The sequence below is a fragment of the Oncorhynchus tshawytscha genome, unplaced genomic scaffold, assembly GCF_018296145.1.
Source record: "Oncorhynchus tshawytscha isolate Ot180627B unplaced genomic scaffold, Otsh_v2.0 Un_scaffold_1_pilon_pilon, whole genome shotgun sequence".
NCBI classification, from domain to species: domain Eukaryota; kingdom Metazoa; phylum Chordata; class Actinopteri; order Salmoniformes; family Salmonidae; genus Oncorhynchus; species Oncorhynchus tshawytscha.
The window spans coordinates 20,937-42,915 of NW_024609676.1; the positions used below are offsets into that span (position 1 = coordinate 20,937).

The 21,979-nt window shown below is 42.6% G+C and overlaps 2 protein-coding genes and 1 long non-coding RNA gene across 3 annotated transcripts in view; all 3 read left to right on the forward strand.

Moving 5' to 3' along the window:
* The first annotated feature begins 297 nt into the window (after positions 1 to 297).
* Positions 298 to 9,762, forward strand: LOC121845453. Its single transcript, XR_006082564.1, has 3 exons — positions 298 to 653; positions 2,321 to 2,416; positions 9,654 to 9,762. It is a non-coding gene; the product is annotated as an uncharacterized LOC121845453 (long non-coding RNA).
* Positions 9,763 to 9,883: 121 nt separating this feature from the next.
* Positions 9,884 to 14,698, forward strand: LOC121845452 (CD209 antigen-like protein A). The gene is made up of 4 exons (XM_042316868.1): positions 9,884 to 10,154; positions 10,335 to 10,417; positions 10,518 to 10,621; positions 13,947 to 14,698. Exons 1-4 carry the CDS (start codon positions 9,992 to 9,994, stop codon positions 14,104 to 14,106), a joined length of 510 nt encoding a protein of 169 aa, XP_042172802.1. The 5' UTR covers positions 9,884 to 9,991; the 3' UTR covers positions 14,107 to 14,698.
* Positions 14,699 to 16,566: 1,868 nt separating this feature from the next.
* LOC112239123 (C-type lectin domain family 4 member M-like) overlaps positions 16,567 to 21,979 on the forward strand; it is a 192,036-nt gene continuing 186,623 nt past the window's right edge. The window contains exon 1 of the mRNA XM_042316870.1: positions 16,567 to 16,863. Coding sequence (XP_042172804.1) covers positions 16,761 to 16,863 — 103 coding nt within the window. The 5' untranslated portion in view covers positions 16,567 to 16,760. The remainder of the gene's footprint in view (positions 16,864 to 21,979) is intronic.

Sequence of the window (21,979 nt, forward strand, 5' to 3'; positions counted from 1 at the left end):
TAGCATTTCTTGTAGACTGTACACAAGTCTCTCTCTCTTTCCCTCTTTTTATTAGCAACATGTCATGTGACTTTATTTTTAAAAATGTTTTCATGATCAATTATTATAAATAACTTTTATAATAGGAAGAACAAAGGCACAGATGAGTAAATAAAGGAACAATCTCTGAGTTTTACCAGCTTCCTGATTGAATGTGAGTCACAAAGTGCGAGCCATGATGTCACTTCCTTAGGAACAATGTCACATACAGTTATTGCGGAATATAACATCTTGCTTGAAAGAGATTGCATAATTAAAACGTTCTTTCTACTGCAGTCGACCACAGACAGACAGAGACACCAATGGAGAGGCACATCAGACAACAACTTGTCATTGAAGTTAGAATCATACAGCAGATATTAGTCTGTTAGAAAGGTAATCATACAGTAGAAGTAAGTTAATACTATAAGTAAAAGTAAAAATCATATATATTACAATAAAAGGTCAGACAGTCTGAATTAGTTGATTAATTGATTGGGGTCATCATTGATATTCGGTACGGTTAGATAAGATGGCCGACTACGTCAACAAACAGATGATTGAATTAAAAGAAGTTAATCAAGAAAACCAGAATAGAGCAACGAGGAGCGTGAAGACTAAGACCCATCTCTCAGGTACAAAGAATTATCTTTCTCTCTCACACACACACACACACACACACACACAAAGATGCAGACAGGTATGAGCGCACAAACCGAAAGCACACACGTATTCTGGCACGTGCAAACACACTAATAGCACATCATAGAAAAATGCTTTTTCGTTTTTTATTGTTCTGTCTTCTGTGTGATCACAACCGGCTGTGGTCACATACACTAAATGCATAATTTCAATATTATTTTTTACTTCAGTTGTTGGAACTATGTACAACTATTTAATAAGATCAATTGAAAATAATATTTTTAAAGAACAGCACAGTGGATACCCCACCACTGTTTTTGGTAAGCAGCTGAGGGTCTGGTAACCTGAAACAGGCTCTGTGCACCTGGTGACCTGCCTGTTTTATCCGCTCAGAGAAACATAAAAAAATGTACGTTGCAGAAATGTAACCAATCTCAAATTCATAGACAGAACTACAGGATGCATGTCTGGTACTGTATGTAATTCATAGACAGAGTTATGTATGACTGGTACTGTATGTAATTCATAGACAGAACTACAGGATGTATGTCTGGTACTGTATGTAATTCATAGACAGAACTACAGTATTTAAGACTGGTACTGTATGTAATTCATAGTTACAGTTTGTAAGACTGGTACTGTATGTAATTCATAGACAGAACTACAGTAAGTATGTCTGGTACTGTATGTAATTCATAGACAGAGTTATGTATGACTGGTACTGTATGTAATTCATAGACAGAGTTATGTATGTCTGGTTCTGTATGTAATTCATAGCTACAGTATGTATGACTGGTACTGTATGTAATTCATAGACAGAGCTACAGTATGTATGACTGGTACTGTATGTAATTCATAGACAGAGCTACAGTATGTATGACTGGTTCTGTATGTAATTCATAGACAGAGCTACAGTATGTATGACTGGTACTGTATGTAATTCATAGACAGAGCTACAGTATGTATGACTGGTTCTGTATGTAATTCATAGCTACAGTATGTATGACTGGTTCTGTATGTAATTCATAGACAGAGCTACAGTATGTATGACTGGTACTGTATGTAATTCATAGACAGAGCTACAGTATGTATGACTGGTTCTGTATGTAATTCATAGCTACAGTATGTATGACTGGTACTGTATGTAATTCATAGACATGGCTATGTATTCAAGGACTGTCCATCCATGAGATCAAAATGATAGTTTTACCCATTTGATTCTACACAGTGTTTGCAGTTCTGTGGTAGAACAAGCTTATATTTTGGGTCCTGATGGGGTTACATAGTTAAACTAAGCTCATGAGGCATTTACAGTAGAAGTTACATTCATAAAGAATGAATAGGTAAATATTATACATTTCAAAGTCCCAACAATGTAAGCAGCAATCACAGCCTCTTTACGTCTTGCTTTAGCTATATTGTGTAATTTTGGCTTCCTGTTTATCAGAATTGAGATGACAGCACTCTTGAGCAAACGTTCGCTGCCAACCCTAAATCGGGGGGAGGGGGGTTTGGTTGTCAGACTACTAGTCAGTAGAGATGTAGGATGTTGTATGTTGTTTATTCTGTTTGTAATCATAATGTAGGATGGTGTGTGTGTGTGTGTGTGTGTGTGTGTGTGTGTGTGTGTGTGTGTGTGTCTGCCTGTGTTTCTCTGCAGATGGAAGACTAAGACTCTACAGGCTGGCTGCTGTGTGTTTAGGAGTGCTGTGTGTTCTACAAGTCACTCTCAACATCTCCCTGAGGCTGGCTTTCTGTGAGTGAGGCTTTGTCCCAACTGATACCCCACTATCACAGTACTTTTGACATTGCACTATATAGGGAATAGGGTGCCATTTGGGACTGCGTACTGAAACCTATTTCAGTCGAAGTCAAGCACTGCCAATAATGTGACAACAAAAACAAAAGAACTGCATCAGCTCTACTTGAGTACACAAACCATGTCTACAGTGCATTCTGGAAGTATTCAGACGTCCTCACATGTTGTTACGTTACAGCCTCATTATAAAATTGATGAGGAGAAGAAAAAATTGAATCAATCAACACACAATGACAATACCGCATAATGACAAAGTGAAAACAGGTTAATAGAATATTTTCCAAATGTATAAAAAAACAAAAACATAAATACCTTATTTACATAAGTATTCAGACCCTTCGCTGTGAGACTCGAAATTGAGCTCAGGTGCATCCTGTTTCCATTGATCTTCCTTGAGATGCTTCTAGAACTTGATTGAAATCCACCTGTGGTAAATTCAATTGATTGGACATGATTTGGAAAGGCACACACCTGTCTATATGAGGTCTTACAGTTGACAGTGCATGTCAGAGCAAAAACCAAACCATGAGGTCAAAGGAGTTGTCCATAGAGCTCTGAGACAGGATTGTGCTGAGATACAGATCTGGGGAAGGGTACTAATACATTTCTGCAGCATTGAAGGTCCCTAAAAACACAGTGGCCTCCATCATTCCTAAATGGGAGGATTTGGGAAACACTAAGGCTCTTGCTATAGCTGTCCGTCAGGGACGTGACGGCCAGGTACTTCAACAAAAGTACTCTGACAGAACTCCAGAGTTCCTCTGTGGAGATGGGAGAACCTTCCAGATGGACAACCATCTATGCAGCACTCACTAATCAGGCCTTTATGGTGGAGTGGCCAGGCGGAAGCCACTCCTCAGTAAAAGGCACATGACAGACAACGCAGGAATGGCTTCAGACTCTGAATGTCCTTCAGTGGCCCAGTCAAAGCCTGGACTTGAACCGAATCGAACACCTCTGGAGAGACTTGAAAATAGCTGTGCAGCAATGCTCCCCATCCAACCTGACAGAGGTTGATAGGATCTACAGAGAATCATGGGAGAAACTCCCCAAATACAGGTGTGCCAAGCTTGTAACCAATAATCATACCCAATAAGTCTCGAGGCTGTAATCGCTGCCAAAGGTGCTTCAACAAAGTACTGAGTAAAGGGTCTGAATAATAATAGTAAATTTGATATTTCTGTTTTATTATTTTTAATCTTGGAACTACCCATCCCGGATCCGGGAGAATTGTCAGCAACTCCACTAATTAGCATCGTGCAATGGTCAAATAATCTTACTAGAAAATATTCATATTCATGAAAATCACAAGTGAAATATATTGGAACACAGCTTAGCCTTTTGTTAATCACCCTGTCATCTCAGATTTTCAAAATATGCTTTACAGCCAACGCTAGACAAGCATTTGTGTAAGTTTATCATAGACTAGCATAGCATTATGCATTGCTAGCAGCAGGCAACCTTGTCACGAAAATCAGAAAAGCGATCAAATTAAATCGTTTACCTTTGATTAACTTCGGACGTTTTCACTCACGAGACTCCCAGGTAGATAGCCAAAATTCATTTACCAAAATATTATTTTTGGAGGCGAAATAGTTCCGTTTGTTCTTCACGTTTGGCTGAGAAATCACCCGGAAATTGCGGTCACGACAACGCCAAAAAGTATTCCAAATTAGCTCCATAATATTGACAGAAACATGGCAAACGTTGTTTATCGATAGCCTAGCATAGCGTTATGTCCAGCTAGCAGCAGGAAGCTTGGTCACGAAAATCAGAAAAGCAATCAAATTAATCGTTTACCTTTGATGATCTTCGGATGTTTTCACTTACGAGACTCCCAGTTAGACAGGAAATGTTCCTTTTGTTCCATAAATATTATTTTCATACCCAAAATACCTCAGTTTGTTTGTCACATTATGTTCAGAAATCCACTGGTCACGACAACGGCGAAAAAAAATCCAAATTATATCCATAATATCGACAGAAAAAAATAGAACTTCCGGCGCCGACAGAGATGGCCGCCTCGCTTCGCGTTCCTAGGAAACTATGCAGTTTTTTGTTTTTTTACGTGTTATTTCTTACACTAGTACCCCAGGTCATCTTAGGTTTCATTACATACAGCCGAGAAGAACTACTGAATATAAGATCAGTGTCAACTCACCATCAGTACGACCAAGAATATGTTTTTCGCGATGTGGATCCTGTGTTCTGCCTTACAACCAGTGCAACGGAGTGGATTACATGCAGCGACCCAAAAACGACTCAGAAAAAGAGGGAAACGAAGCGGTCTTCTGGTCAGACTCCGGAGACGGGCACACCGTGCACCACTCCCTAGCATTCTTCTTGCCAATGTCCAGTCTCTTGACAACAAGGTTGATGAAATCCGAGCAAGGGTAGCATTCCAGAGGGACATCAGAGACTGTAACGTTCTCTGCTTCACGGAAACATGGCTAACTGGAGAGACGCTATCCGAAGCGGTGCAGCCAGCGGGTTTCTCCACGCATCGCGCCGACAGAAACAAACATCTTTCTGGTAAGAAGAGGGGCGGGGGCGTATGCCTTATGACTAACGTGACATGGTGTGATGAAAGAAACATACAGGAACTCAAATCCTTCTGTTCACCTGATTTAGAATTTCTCACAATCAAATGTAGACCGCATTATCTACCAAGAGAATTCTCTTCGATTATAATCACAGCCGTATATATCCCCCCCAAGCAGACACATCGATGGCTCTGAACAAACTTTATTTAACTCTCTGCAAACTGGAAACGATTTATCCGGAGGCTGCATTCATTGTAGCTGGGGATTTTAAGAAGGCTAATCTGAAAACAAGACTCCCTAAATTTTATCAGCATATCGATTGCCCAACCAGGGGTGGAAAGACCCTGGATCATTGTTACTCTAACTTCCACGACGCATATAAGGCCCTGCCCCGCCCCCCTTTCGGAAAAGCTGACCACGACTCGATTTTGTTGATCCCTGCCTACAGACAGAAACTAAAACAAGAGGCTCCCACGCTGAGGTCTGTCCAACGCTGGTCCGACCAAGCTGACTCCACACTCCAAGACTGCTTCCATCACGTGGACTGGGAGATGTTTCGTATTGCGTCAGACAACAACATTGACGAATACGCTGATTCGGTGTGCGAGTTCATTAGAACGTGCGTTGAAGATGTCGTTCCCATAGCAACGATTAAAACATTCCCTAACCAGAAACCGTGGATTGATGGCAGCATTCGTGTGAAACTGAAGGCGCGAACCACTGCTTTTAATCAGGGCAAGGTGTCTGGTAACATGACTGAATACAAACAGTGCAGCTATTCCCTCCGCAAGGCTATCAAACAAGCTAAGCGCCAGTACAGAGACAAAGTAGAATCTCAATTCAACGGCTCAGACACAAGAGGCATGTGGCAGGGTCTACAGTCAATCACGGACTACAGGAAGAAACCCAGCCCAGTCACGGACCAGGATGTCTTGCTCCCAGGCAGACTAAATAACTTTTTGCCCGCTTTGAGGACAATACAGTGCCACTGACACGGCCTGCAACGAAAACATGCGGTCTCTCCTTCACTGCAGCCGAAGTGAGTAAGACATTTAAACGTGTTAACCCTCGCAAGGCTGCAGGCCCAGACGGCATCCCCAGCCGCGCCCTCAGAGCATGCGCAGACCAGCTGGCCGGTGTGTTTACGGACATATTCAATCAATCCCTATACCAGTCTGTTGTTCCCACATGCTTCAAGAGGGCCACCATTGTTCCTGTTCCCAAGAAAGCTAAGGTAACTGAGCTAAACGACTACCGCCCCGTAGCACTCACATCTGTCATCATGAAGTGCTTTGAGAGACTAGTCAAGGACCATATCACCTCCACCCTACCTGACACCCTAGACCCACTCCAATTTGCTTACCGCCCAAATAGGTCCACAGACAATGCAATCTCAACCACACTGCACACTGCCCTAACCCATCTGGACAAGAGGAATACCTATGTGAGAATGCTGTTCATCGACTACAGCTCGGCATTCAACACCATAGTACCCTCCAAGCTCGTCATCAAGCTCGAGACCCTGGGTCTCGACCCCGCCCTGTGCAACTGGGTACTGGACTTCCTGACGGGCCGCCCCAGGTGGTGAGGGTAGGCAACAACATCTCCTCCCCGCTGATCCTCAACACTGGGGCCCCACAAGGGTGCGTTCTGAGCCCTCTCCTGTACTCCCTGTTCACCCACGACTGCGTGGCCACGCACGCCTCCAACTCAATCATCAAGTTTGCGGACGACACAACAGTGGTAGGCTTGATTACCAACAACGACGAGACGGCCTACAGGGAGGAGGTGAGGGCCCTCGGAGTGTGGTGTCAGGAAAATAACCTCACACTCAACGTCAACAAAACTAAGGAGATGATTGTGGACTTCAGGAAACAGCAGAGGGAACACCCCCCATCCACATCGATGGAACAGTAGTGGAGAGGGTAGCAAGTTTTAAGTTCCTCGGCATACACATCACAGACAAACTGAATTGGTCCACTCACACAGACAGCATCGTGAGGAAGGCGCAGCAGCGCCTCTTCAACCTCAGGAGGCTGAAGAAATTCGGCTTGTCACCAAAAGCACTCACAAACTTCTACAGATGCACAATCGAGAGCATCCTGGCGGGCTGTATCACCGCCTGGTATGGCAACTGCACCGCCCTCAACCGTAAGGCTCTCCAGAGGGTAGTGAGGTCTGCACAACGCATCACCGGGGGCAAACTACCTGCCCTCCAGGACACCTACACCACCCGATGCTACAGGAAGGCCATAAAGATCATCAAGGACATCAACCACCCGAGCCACTGCCTGTTCACCCCGCTGTCATCCAGAAGGCGAGGTCAGTACAGGTGCATCAAAGCTGGGACTGAGAGACTGAAAAACAGCTTCTATCTCAAGGTCATCAGACTGTTAAACAGCCACCACTAACATTGAGTGGCTACTGCCAACACACTGTCAATGACATTGACTCTACTCCAGCCACTTTAATAATGGGAATTGATGGGAAATGATGTAAATATATCACTAGCCACTTTAAACAATGCTACCTTATATAATGTTACTTACCCTACATTATTCATCTCATATGCATACGTAGATACTGTACTCTATATCATCGACTGCATCCTTATGTAATACATGTATCACTAGCCACTTTAACTATGCCACTTGGTTTACATACTCATCTCATATGTATATACTGTACTCGATATCATCTACTGTATCTTGCCTATGCTGCTCTGTACCATCACTCATTCATATATCCTTATGTACATATTCTTTATCCCCTTACACTGTGTATAAGACAGTAGTTTTTTGGAATTGTTAGTTAGATTACTTGTTCGTTATTACTGCATTGTCGGAACTAGAAGCACAAGCATTTCGCTACACTCGCATTAACATCTGCTAACCATGTGTATGTGACAAATAAAATGTGATTTGATTTGATTTGAGAAGCATGGAAACGTTTTTTGCAATCAATCCTCAAGGTGTTTTTCAAATATCTTTTTGACAATATATCAACCGGGACAGTTGGCTTTTCAGTAGGACCGGGAGGAAAAATGGCTACCTCTCTCTTTCACGCAAGAATCACTGAGAGCCATCAGCTGGCCACTTACGCAATGTGTTTGTTTACGCTCATTCTTCAACATAAAGGTGTGAAACTATGTCTAAAGGCTGTAGACACCTTAGGGAAGACATAGAAAAAGGAATCTGGTTGATATCCCTTTCAATGGGATATAGGGATGCATAGAAAGACAGGGGTTTCAAAATAAGGGTCACTTCCTGATTGGATTTTTCTCAGGATTTCGCCTGCAATATCAGTTCTGTTATACTCACAGACAATATTTTTACAGTTTTGGAAACTCTAGATTGTTTTCTATCCTAAGCTATCAATTATATGCATATTCTAGCATCTGGTCCAGAGAAATAGGCAGTTAACTTTGGGAATGTTATTTTTCCAAAAATAAAAATAGTGCCCCCTAGCTTAAAGTTGCACAAATTTCTACAAAACTGTTTATGCTTTGTCATTATGGGGTATTGTGTTTAGATTGATGAGGGGAGAAAACAATTTAATACATTTCAGAATAAGGCTGTAAGAAAGTCAAAGGGTCTGAATACTTTCTGAATGCACTGTATAAGCCTGGGATATCAACCATTCAAAGTTGGCCTTATTTGGAGTGACCATAGAATTCTATGTAAGTGACCTAACTTAGTAAAATATTTGCCTGCCATTAGGCCATGTCCTTTGCTAACCTAACATAACTAATGAAAGCCAAGTTTGATGTGTTTATCTTCTGACCATTTGGGCGGAAGTGTCTGGGAACGAGATTAGGTGTCATCTAAACTTAACTTTACAGCCTGTTTCTTCCTTCAGCACAGCTTGTCCCCCTTTATATGTTTATATCATATTCAACATAGTGGGTCATGTCACACTTGACATGGGTGATATTGTCACACAGTTAGGCCATGTTTATGAACCCTTTATAAAGCATGCCATATACTTAAAGATGCTAAATAACATATTTATGTAGTGTTTATGAAAGCATTACGAAGGCTGTATAAAAGCCTTCATAAGCTGAAGGTCATTTAAAGCGGGACCATGAAGGTCAGGCTATGTTATGAAGTTATTATTTGTGAGTATTAAAGATTAAATCCCAATCAGTGAAAGAATGATTGGTCTAGCTAACTAGCAGATTTACATCAATCATCAACGTCAATGATCAGCTGATAGTCTGTCCTATTTTCCTGATGCCGATTATGTATTTTGTAACCAGTGGTGGAGTGATATTTGTTTATGACATCATCATGTCTCAATCAAGTTTGTACTGACAGATGGCCCCTTTTGAATCTCTTTATAGAATATACATGACATGCATCCTCAGATTACGTCTGACTATATCCACATTGTCTCAAAAATGTGTTATATTTAAACACCTTCCTACACCACGTTAGGCAATCCTCATTTCAAAATAGTCTCTAAACATCCATGTCAATCTTGAATGATAATTCATCACGTTTTACTGGTGAAATGTCCACACTGCATGTCAATAATCTCAGTCATTATCATGGGAAAATGCATTTAGATATTATTGAGTTACTGTTTTGTGAGTGAATTAACCAGGAGCTATATGTATCAATCCTTTCCAGATAACAGAGGCAATGTGACTACAGAGAAAGACCTGCTACAGACCAGTTACAACACACTGACTGAAGAGAGAGACCAGCTACAGACCAGTTACAACACCCTGACTGAAGAGAGAGACCAGCTACAGACCAGTTACAACACTATGACTGAAGAGAGAGACCAGCTACAGACCAGTTACAACACCCTGACTGAAGAGAGAGACCAGCTACAGACCAGTTACAACACCCTGACTGAAGAGAGAGACCAGCTACAGACCAGTTACAACACCCTGACTGAAGAGAGAGACCAGCTACAGACCAGTTACAAAACCCTGACTGAAGAGAGAGACCAGATAAAACCCATGTACAACATTCTGACTAAAAAGGGAAAGCAGCTACAGACCAGGTACAACACCCTGACTAAAGAGAGAGACCAGCTACAGACCAGTTACAACACCCTGACTAAAGAGAGAGACCAGCTACAGAAGGATATAGATGATCTCACGTCAAAGTTCTCTAATCTGAGTGAGTTAACCTGATAAATGATCAAAACAACACATATCTAATATGCAGTAAACTTGTGTTCGTATTCTACAATTATAGGTGCAGAATAACAAGATGGAAATGCATGTTGTTGTCTTGTAGAACAAAAATGTCCTGAAGGCTGGCAGAAGTTTGAATCCAGTTGGTACTTCCTGTCTACAGTGAAAAAACCCTGGAGGGAGAGTAGACAGGACTGTCTGAAGAGAGGAGCAGACATGGTGATCATAAACAGTGATAAGGAACAGGTGAGAGAATCAAACATCTCTTGGTGAGTAGTGTATCTTCCAGTATTTAACACATGTAGTCTATAGTAGTTAAAATCCTCAGTATCTTTCTCACCAACAGGAGTTTCTCTTCAGCTTCATTAAGAGAGCCTGGATTGGTCTGACTGACTCTGTTACTGAGGGGACCTGGAAATGGGTGGACGGCACCCAACTGACCACCCCAAGGTAAGAGACTACTGCTCTATAATAACACTGACCACCCCAAGGGAAGAGATTACTGCTCTATAATAACACTAACCATCCCAAGGTAAGAGACTACTGCTCTATAATAACACTGACCACCCCAAGGTAAGAGACTACTACTCTATAATAACACTAACCACCCCAAGGTAAGAGACTACTGCTCTATAATAACACTGACCACCCCAAGGGAAGAGATTACTGCTCTATAATAACACTAACCATCCCAAGGTAAGAGACTACTGCTCTATAATAACACTGACCACCCCAAGGGAAGAGATTACTGCTCTATAATAACACTAACCATCCCAAGGTAAGAGACTACTGCTCTATAATAACACTGACCACTCCAAGGTAAGAGATTACTGCTCTATAATAACACTGACCACCCCAAGGTAAGAGACTACTGCTCTATAATAACACTGACCACCCCAAGGTAAGAGATTACTGCTCTATAATAACACTAACCATCCCAAGGTAAGAGACTACTGCTCTATAATAACAATAACCACATTGTAATGAGTAGGACTGATTATCCGTGTTGTTCATAATTCAAAGAACACAAGGTGAGCCTTGACCATCCAGGTGTGATAGAGACCTTTAGCAAATTACATGTTGTTTCAAATCATGTTCATAGATGTCATTCCACGAGCACGAAAGACATATCTTAAAATATCATTAAAAAATACAGATAAAGTGTTGGTTCTTGTTCCAAATAAGGCAATGCTCCTTTTAAATCTGAAAAAACATGTCTGTATTTACATTGACACCTTTTTTTGTTTTTTTACACTGACACTCTTGCACTGAGTCTATGTACACACTCACTAGACTCTACCCACACACTCACTGGACTCTACCCACACACTCACTAGACTCTACCCACACACTCACTGGACTCTACCCACACACTCACTAGTCTCTACCCACACACTCACTGGACTCTACCCACACACTCACTAGACTCTACCCACACACTCACTGGACTCTACCCACACACTCACTAGACTCTACCCACACACTCACTGGACTCTACCCACACACTCACTAGACTCTACCCACACACTCACTGGACTCTACCCACACACTCACTAGTCTCTACCCACACACTCACTGGACTCTACCCACACACTCACTAGACTCTACCCACACACTCACTGGACTCTACCCACACACTCACTAGACTCTACCCACACACTCACTGGACTCTACCCACACACTCACTAGACTCTACCCACACACTCACTAGACTCTACCCACACACTCACTGGACTCTACCCACACACTCACTAGTCTCTACCCACACACTCACTAGACTCTACCCACACACTCACTGGACTCTACCCACACACTCACTAGACTCTACCCACACACTCACTAGTCTCTACCCACACACTCACTAGACTCTACCCACACACTCACTAGACTCTACCCACACACTCACTAGTCTCTACCCACACACTCACTAGACTCTATCCACACACTCACTAGTCTCTACCCACACACTCACTAGACTCTACCCACACACTCACTAGACTCTATCCACACACTCACTAGACTCTACCCACACACTCACTAGACTCTATCCACACACTCACTAGTCTCTACCCACACACTCACTAGACTCTACCCACACACTCACTAGTCTCTACCCACACACTCACTAGTCTCTACCCACACACTCACTAGACTCTGCCCACACACTCACTAGTCTCTACCCACACACTCACTAGTCTCTACCCACACACTCACTAGACTCTACCCACACACTCACTAGACTCTACCCACACACTCACTAGTCTCTACCCACACACTCACTAGACTCTACCCACACACTCACTAGTCTCTACTCACACACTCACTAGACTCTACCCACACACTCACTAGACTCTACCCACACACTCACTAGTCTCTACCCACACACTCACTAGACTCTACCCACACACTCACTAGTCTCTACCCACACACTCACTAGACTCTACCCACACACTCACTAGTCTCTACCCACACACTCACTAGTCTCTACCCACACACTCACTAGACTCTGCCCACACACTCACTAGTCTCTACCCACACACTCACTAGTCTCTACCCACACACTCACTAGTCTCTACCCACACACTCACTAGACTCTATCCACACACTCACTAGTCTCTACCCACACACTCACTAGACTCTACCCACACACTCACTAGACTCTACCCACACACTCACTAGACTCTACCCACACACTCACTAGACTCTATCCACACACTCACTAGTCTCTACCCACACACTCACTAGACTCTACCCACACACTCACTAGTCTCTACCCACACACTCACTAGTCTCTACCCACACACTCACTAGACTCTGCCCACACACTCACTAGACTCTACCCACACACTCACTAGACTCTGCCCACACACTCACTAGTCTCTACCCACACACTCACTAGTCTCTACCCACACACTCACTAGTCTCTACCCACACACTCACTAGTCTCTACCCACACACTCACTAGACTCTACCCACACACTCACTAGTCTCTACCCACACACTCACTAGACTCTACCCACACACTCACTAGTCTCTACCCACACACTCACTAGTCTCTACCCACACACTCACTAGACTCTACCCACACACTCACTAGACTCTACCCACACACTCACTAGACTCTACCCACACACTCACTAGACTCTACCCACACACTCACTAGACTCTACCCACACACTCACTAGACTCTACCCACACACTCACTAGACTCTGCCCACACACTCACTAGTCTCTACCCACACACTCACTAGTCTCTACCCACACACTCACTAGTCTCTACCCACACACTCAGACATACTTACACTGATACTGAAATACATGTACACACAAAACACACACATGTATATTGACACCACAAATCAGTCCCATTTAAAATCTTATTTTCCCTTACCCGTCCTCTTACTCTAACCCTAAACTTAACCCTAAAACTAACCCTAACCCTAGACTAATTCTAACCTTAACCCTAAACCTCCTAGAAATAGTATTTAACACGTCCACACACACTTTCACATTCTTTCACATTCTTCACACTCACCCTGCAACTCTGTTTATTATCTATCCTAATTGCCTGGTCACTTTTTATTTTGTGTTTAATATTTTCATTGTTTTATTTAGCAAATGTTTTATTAATTTATTTCTTACTATTTTACTCTGAATTGTTGGGGATTGACCTGTAACTAAGCACGTCATGGTAAAGTCTACACCTGTTGTATTCAGCGCATGTGACAAATCAAAATGTTTATTCATTATTTTCTCTGTCTTCTTTACCCTGTAGTTACTGGCAATCACAGCAACCTGATAATGGTGGTGACAACCCAGCAAATGGGGAGGAGGACTGTGTTGAGCTGAACACAGAAACCTGGCTTCCTGTAAAGGCATGGAATGACCAGTCATGTTTTAACAATCGTTACTGGATTTGCGAGAAAGTGGTTTAACATCACCATGACAACAGAGGAGGCTGGTGGGAGGACGTGCACACATACAGCACCCTACAGTGCACACAACTTCATTCTCTCTCTCTCTAAGACACAGACACACCAACACACTGCTGGTACTGTACTGAGTGGCAAACAACCTGATAATGGTTGTGAACCAGGATATACTGTAACAAGGACTGTGCTGGTGTTAATATTGGGTATTCTGAGCCTGTATATAAATATTCTGACATATCATTTACCTCTCTTCATAACTGTATTTGTGAAGAGTTATACAGTAGCTCATTATATAGTAGTGCTACAGTGCTAATGCATCTCTCTCTAGGTAAACAGTGTGTAGACATACTGCCATCTGTAAAATGCTTGTATTCATTGTTTTAAATAGAAACATGTTATGTGATTTGCCATAATGTGATTTTTTTCATCGTCAATTATTAGCATAAACGACTTCAGTAAGAAGATGAACTAAGGCTCAGATTAAGTAAGAAAGGAACCTATCAGGTTTACCTGTCACCTTCATTTCCTTTGTTTTGTATTTATTTAGTTGGTCAGGGCGTGAGTTGGGTGGGCAGTCTATGTTTGATTTTCTATGATTTGGGGATTTCTATGTTTCGGCCTAGTATGGTTCTCAATCAGAGGCAGGTGTCATTAGTTGTCTCTGATTGAGAATCATACTTTGGTAGCCTGGGTTGCACTGTTTGTTTGTGGGTGATTGTCTATGTTAGTGGCTTGTGTCAGCACAGGTCTCATTTGTAGCTTCACGGTCGTCATTGGTTTATTGTTTTTGTATAGTGTTGCAGTGTTCATTGTTTTCTTTATTAAAATTCACCATGAACACATACCACGCCACATTTTGGTCCTCTGATCCTTCTCGCCTCTCCTCTTCAGATGAAGAGGAGGACGTCCGTGACAGAATCACCCACCAACCAAGGACCAAGCGGCGTGGTAAAAGACAACGACGACAGCAGCAGCAGCAGCAACAACAGCGGCCAGCATCACAGGACTCCAGGACTCCTGGACATGGGAGGAGATACTGAGGAGATACTGAATGGATACATGCTGCACGCAGGCAAACACACACACAGACACACACACAGACACACACAAAAACAGACACAGACACAAACACAGACACACACAAAAACAGACACAAACACAGACACAAACACAGACAGACACACAGACACAAACACAGACAGACACACACACAGACACGTGTGAAGTTCCCCTTTTCTGATAAAGATGCAGACAGATGTCCCACACACACCTCTGAATACCTCTTCACACTGATGTCACACACAGACAGCATAGATAAACGAAAAGTGTCCCTATCGATGGCATAGAGAGATAGAGTCATAATGTAAACTCCATTTGAAGGCTGGGGAAGCCACAAACAGAACAGTCAAAGTTATAGGATGAAAGAATGCGCTCCTCATTACTTGTTGTCATGCAGCTATCATGTTATATCACTGTGTTTAGAATATCCTGTCATGTATAACTTCCTGATTGAAGGTGATTGGATACTTTAAAAACTGTAGTGGACAACAGACAGAGATCAGAGAGGTAACTGGTAGAGATGCACATCAGAGCAACTACTCAACTACTAGTCACTGAAGTTAGAATCATACAGTAGATATTACCATTAGGAGTCAGGTAGAAAGGTAATCATACAGTAGATATGACCATTAGGAGTCAGGTAGAAAGGTAATCATACAGTAGATATTACCATTAGGAGTCAGGTAGAAAGGTAATCATACAGTAGATATGACCATTAGGAGTCAGGTAGAAAGGTAATCATACAGTAGATATTACCATTAGGAGTCAGTTAGAAAGGTAATCATACAGTAGATATGACCATTAGGAGTCAGTTAGAAAGGTAATCATACAGTAGATATTACCATTAGGAGTCAGTTAGAAAGGTAATCATACAGTAGATATTACCATTAGGAGTCAGGTAGAAAGGTAATCATACAGTAGATATTACCATTAGGAGTCAGGTAGAAAGGTAATCATACAGTAGATATTACCATTAGGAGTCAGTCAGAAAGGTAATCATACAGTAGATATTACCATTAGGAGTCAGGTAGAAAGGTAATCATACAGTAGATATTACCATTAGGAGTCAGGTAGAAAGGTAATCATACAGTAGATATTACCATTAGGAGTCAGGTAGAAAGGTAATCATACAGTAGATATTACCATTGGGAGTCAGGTAGAAAGGTAATCATACAGTAGATATTACCATTAGGAGTCAGTTAGAAAGGTAATCATACAGTAGATATTACCATTAGGAGTCAGTTAGAAAGGTAATCATACAGTAGATATTACCATTAGGAGTCAGGTAGAAAGGTAATCATACAGTAGATATTACCATTAGGAGTCAGTCAGAAAGGTAATCATACAGTAGATATGACCATTAGGAGTCAGGTAGAAAGGTAATCATACAGTAGATATTACCATTAGGAGTCAGGTAGAAAGGTAATCATACAGTAGATATTACCATTAGGAGTCAGGTAGAAAGGTAATCATAAGTAAGTTAATACTGTTAGTAAAAGTTAAAATCATATATACTACAATTACAGGTCAGACAGAATTAATTAGTTGATAAATTGATTGATTGGGGTAATTATTGATATTCGGTACGGTTAGATAAGATGACCGACTACGTCAACAAACAGGTGATTGAATTAAAAGAGGTTAATGAAGAAAACCGGAACAGAGCAACGAGGAGCGTGAAGACTGAGACCCATCTCTCAGGTACAAAGAATTGTCTTTCTCTCTCTCTCACACACACAGATGCAGACAGGTATGAACGCACAAACCGAAAGCACACACGTATTCTGCCACGTGGACACACATTAATAGCACATCATAGAAAAGCTCTTGTTCATTTTTTATTATTCTGTCTTCTGTGTGGTTCAGTTGGTACAGAGCCTGAGGTTTACAACCTGCTGGGGTCACAGACACTGAAATGCATCAATTCAATATTATGTTTTACTTCAGTTGTTGGAACTATGTACAACTATTTAATAAGATCAATTGAAAATAATATTTTTAAAGAACAGCACAGTGGATACCCCACCACTGTTTTTGGTAAGCAGCTGAGGGGCTGGTAACCTGAAACAGGTTCTGTGCACCTGGTGACCTGCCTGTTTTTTCCGCTCAGAGAAACATAAAAAAATGTACGTTGCAGAAATGTAACCAATCTCAAATTCATAGACAGAGCTACAGTATATATGACTGGTACTGTATGTAATTGCTAGACAGAGTTATGTATGTAAGACTGGTACAGTATGTAATTCATAGACAGAACTATGTCTGGTACTGTATGTAATTCATAGACAGAACTATGTCTGGTACTGTATGTAATTCATAGACAGAACTATGTCTGGTACTGTATGTAATTCATAGACAGAACTATGTATGACTGGTACTGTATGTAATTCATAGACAGAACTATGTATGTCTGGTGTTAGAAATTAGATATGTAGACGGGCGAGTCGGTCAAGGATCGATTCAGACAAGGTGGTAAATTGTATGACAAGCGACAGTTTATTCAGAGTGAAGATATCTAGAACAGCGTAAATACGGCTCTCCCGCTGGTTCGTACGGAACTGCAGACAAAGAGACCGTTACAATCAGTACACCACTTATATATAGAACAGAAAGTAGGTTGATCCTGGAAGATCGGATCCTTGGATTGGCTCAGCTGGGGTGTAGTCTGTAGTCTTCCGCCATTGGCTCAGTTGTCTGTCCGTCATCGTAGAATCCTCTTCGGGCACACAATGTTCAGCTACAAAGGAGATTGTGTGTGTGCGCTGGTTTTGGCAATTAGTGTAATGCGGGAGCTATCCTGTAGGGGACCCCATAAGCTTTACTTTGAGTTGTAGCCCTGTATTAACAATAGTTTGGTCACCTGTATAAGAAATAGCATTTCTCTACACTGGTACTGTATGTAATTCATAGCTACTGTATGTATGTCTGGTACTGTATGTAATTCATAGCTACTGTATGTATGTCTGGTACTGTATGTAATTCATAGCTACAGTATGTATGACTGGTACTGTATGTAATTCATAGACAGAACTATGTATGTCTGGTACTGTATGTAATTCATAGCTACAGTATGTATGACTGGTACTGTATGTAATTCATAGACAGAGCTACAGTATGTATGACTGGTACTGTATGTAATTCATAGACAGAGCTACAGTATGTATGACTGGTACTGTATGTAATTCATAGCTACAGTATGTATGACTGGTACTGTATGTAATTCATAGCTACAGTATGTATGACTGGTACTGTATGTAATTCATAGACAGAGCTACAGTATGTATGACTGGTACTGTATGTAATTCATAGCTACAGTATGTATGACTGGTACTGTATGTAATTCATAGACAGAGCTACAGTATGTATGACTGGTACTGTATGTAATTCATAGCTACAGTATGTATGACTGGTACTGTATGTAATTCATAGACAGAGCTACAGTATGTATGACTGGTACTGTATGTAATTCATAGACAGAGCTACAGTATGTATGACTGGTACTGTATGTAATTCATAGCTACAGTATGTATGACTGGTACTGTATGTAATTCATAGACAGAGCTACAGTATGTATGACTGGTACTGTATATAATTCATAGCTATAGTATGTACTCAAGGACTGTCCATCCATGAGATCAAAATTATAATTTTACCCATCTGAGGTTACACAGTGTTTGTTAACATTTCTGTGGTAGAACAAGCTTATATTGTGGGTCCTGAGGGGTTCAGAAAGTAAAACTAAGCTCATGAGGCATTTATAAGTTACATTCATGAAGAATGAATAATACTTTTCAAAGTCCCAACAATGCCGGCCTACTAGCTGCCACCGATCCCCTCTTCTGTTTCATTTAGTTGTGTCTGATTTAGTTGTACCTGTTTGGTGTTGAGGTTTAGGTTTTGGGCTTTAAACCCGGTAGGCCCGCCGGCCTACTAGCTGCCACCGATCCCCTCTTCTGTTTCATTTAGTTGTGTCTGATTTAGTTGTACCTGTTTGGTGTTGAGGTTTAGGTTTTGGGCTTTAAACCCGGTAGGCCCGCCGGCTTTTCTGCTTGTTTTTCTGTTTATGGTGTGTGAATATTTTGTGGATTTCATTTTTCCGAACAGTTTCGTCCTTGTTTGTTGGACTGGGTCTTTATGCGCCCTTGTGTGTGTGGCGTGACCGTCTCTCTGTTTTTTGGAAATAAACGATCCACATCTTTGTACTTACCCTGCTCTCTGCGCCTGACTCCTCCACCCACTACTTCTAGAAGCCGTTACAGTCATGCTTTAGCTATATTGTGTAATTTTGGTAATTTCTTCATAAAGTTGCTTCCTGTTTATCAGAATTGAGATGAAAGCACTCTTGAGCAAATGGTCACTGCCAACCATAAATCGGGGTGGGGGGTGGGGGTTGGTTCTCAGAGTTCTAATCGTAGTCAGTAGTGATGTCAGATTATGTTTATTCTGTTTGTAATCATAATGTAGGATGGTGTGTGTGTGTGTGTGTGTGTGTTTCTGCGTCTGAGTTTCTGTGTCTGTGTTTCTGTGTGTCTGAGTGTGTATGTATGTTTGTGTATGTGTGTTCCTCTGCGGATGGAAGTACATGACTTTACAGGCTGGCTGCTGTGTGTTTAGGAGTGCTGTATTTTCTACAAGTCACTCTCAACATCTCCCTGAGGCTGGCTTTCTGTGAGTGAGGCTATCCTCTTTTATAATGCACTACATTTGAACAGGGCCATTAGGACAGATATGAATGTCATTGTCACACCATAGTTCTGTTGTCACAAACCAAGGATCACAATTCAGACTTACAGACATTACAGACCAGCAGTCTGTCAACATAGCTGACACACAAAATAAATGTTCTGTGTCCCAAATAGCATTCTATCCTCTTTAAAGGGCACTACTTTTGACCAGGGCACATAGGTCTTTGGTCAAAAGCAGCTCACCATATAAGTAATAGTGTCATTTGGGACACATCCCAGGAACTTCTCTTTTCTTTCTTTCAGCCCGCTCCCACAAAGTGAGAAAACCTTTATAGGGCTGTTGCAACACCACTGGTCTGGCGCAAGACCAGACAGATCCCAGTTGTATCATTGCAGACCAGTGCCTGACGAACAGAAACTAGTTACATGAGCGTTACAATGCCCTGACTAAAGACAGGGACATGTTGAGAGACAGGGCCAGTATCCTGACCAATGAGAAGGTGGTGCTAGAGAGGAGGCTCTCAGTGTGGTAAGTAGGTCAGTAGTCAAGTCAGTCACTAGGGCTGTGTCCCCATTCTCTATCCTTCATTCTCCAGAAGTGTGCACTTGTTCAGTCATGCATTTAAATGCATTGGATTGGTGCAATCATATTCCTCGAAATCGTCGAGGGAGAGTGTACGAGTGTATATTTCGGGGAGAAGGGTTTAGCTTCGAATTTAACCTCATGAGTGCACCCTCATTGTGGATTTGCCAACAGTTAATTTGCAAGTTCAAATCCCCAAGCTGACAAGGTACAAATCTGTCGTTCTGCCGCTGAACAGGCAGTTAACCCACTGTTCCTAGGCCGTCATTGAAAATGAGAATTCGTTCTTAAATGACTTGCCATGTAAAATAAAGGTAAAATAAATCAAATAAAATTACAATGTTAGAATTTGTTGTTCAATACGTGTAACATAGTATATTTCTCTGACAGAGCTAAACAGTGGAAAACCTGTCCTGAAGGAAACGCAATACAGAGAGAGTGGGGAGAGGGGAAAGAGAGGGGAGATAGGGAAGAGTGGAGGAGTGAGGGGAGGATAGAGAGGGGAGAGGGGAAAGAGAGGGGGAGATAGGGAAGAGTGGAGGAGTGAGGGGAGGATAGAGAGGGAGAGGGGAAAGAGAGGAGATAGGGAAGAGTGGAGGAGTGAGGGGAGGATAGAGAGGGAGAGGGGAAGAGAGGAGAGGGAAGAGTGGAGGGGAGGGGAGGGGAAGAGAGGGGAGATAGGGAAGAGTGGAGGAGTGAGGGGAGGATAGAGAGGGGAGAGGGAAAGAGAGGGGAGATAGGGAAGAGTGGAGGAGTGAGGGGAGGATAGAGAGGGGAGAGGGGAAAGAGAGGGGAGATAGGGAAGAGTGGAGGAGTGAGGGGAGGATAGAGAGGGGAAAGAGAGGGGAGAGGGGAAGAGTGGAGGAGTGAGGGAGGATAGAGAGGGGAAAGGGAGAGATAGGGAAGAGTGGAGGAGTGGGGAGGATAGAGAGAGAGGGGAAAGAGGGGAGATAGGGAAGAGTGGAGGAGTGGGGGGAGGATAGAGAGGGGAGAGGGGAAAGAGAGGGAGATAGGGAAGAGTGGAGGAGTGAGGGGAGGATAGAGAGGGGGAGAGGGAGAGGGAGAGTGGAGAGAGGGAAGAGAGAGGGAAAGAGAGGGAGGAGGGAAGAGTGGAGGAGTGAGGGGAGGATAGAGAGGGGAAAGAGAGGGGAGATAGGGAAGAGTGGAGGAGTGAGGAGGATAGAGGAGGAAAGAGAGGGAGATAGGGAAGAGTGGAGGAGTGAGGGGAGGATAGAGAGGGGAAAGAGAGGGGAGATAGGGAAGAGTGGAGGAGGAGGGGAGGATAGAGAGGGGAAAGAGAGGGGAGATAGGGAAGAGTGGAGGAGTGAGGGGAGGATAGAGGGAGAGGGGAAAGAGAGAGTGGAGAGGGGGAGGAAGAGAGAGGAGATAGGGAAGAGTGGAGGAGTGAGGGGAGGATAGGGAGAGGGAAAGAGAGGGGAGATAGGGAAGAGTGGAGGAGTGAGGGGAGGATAGAGAGGAAAGAGAGGGGAAAGAGAGGGGAGATAGGGAAGAGTGGAGGAGTGAGGGGAGGATAGAGAGGGGAAAGAGG

What these genes read in the sequence shown, in the direction of transcription:
- LOC121845452 (XM_042316868.1), top strand. Translation starts at nt 9,992, where the DNA reads ATGTACAACATTCTGACTAAAAAGGGAAAGCAGCTACAGACCAGGTAC. An exon ending in TAAACAGTGATAAGGAACAG is followed by an intron (nt 10,418 to 10,517) that starts GTGAGAGAATCA and finishes TCTCACCAACAG; the next exon opens with GAGTTTCTCTTCAGCTTCAT. An exon ending in ACCCAACTGACCACCCCAAG is followed by an intron (nt 10,622 to 13,946) that starts GTAAGAGACTAC and finishes TTTACCCTGTAG; the next exon opens with TTACTGGCAATCACAGCAAC.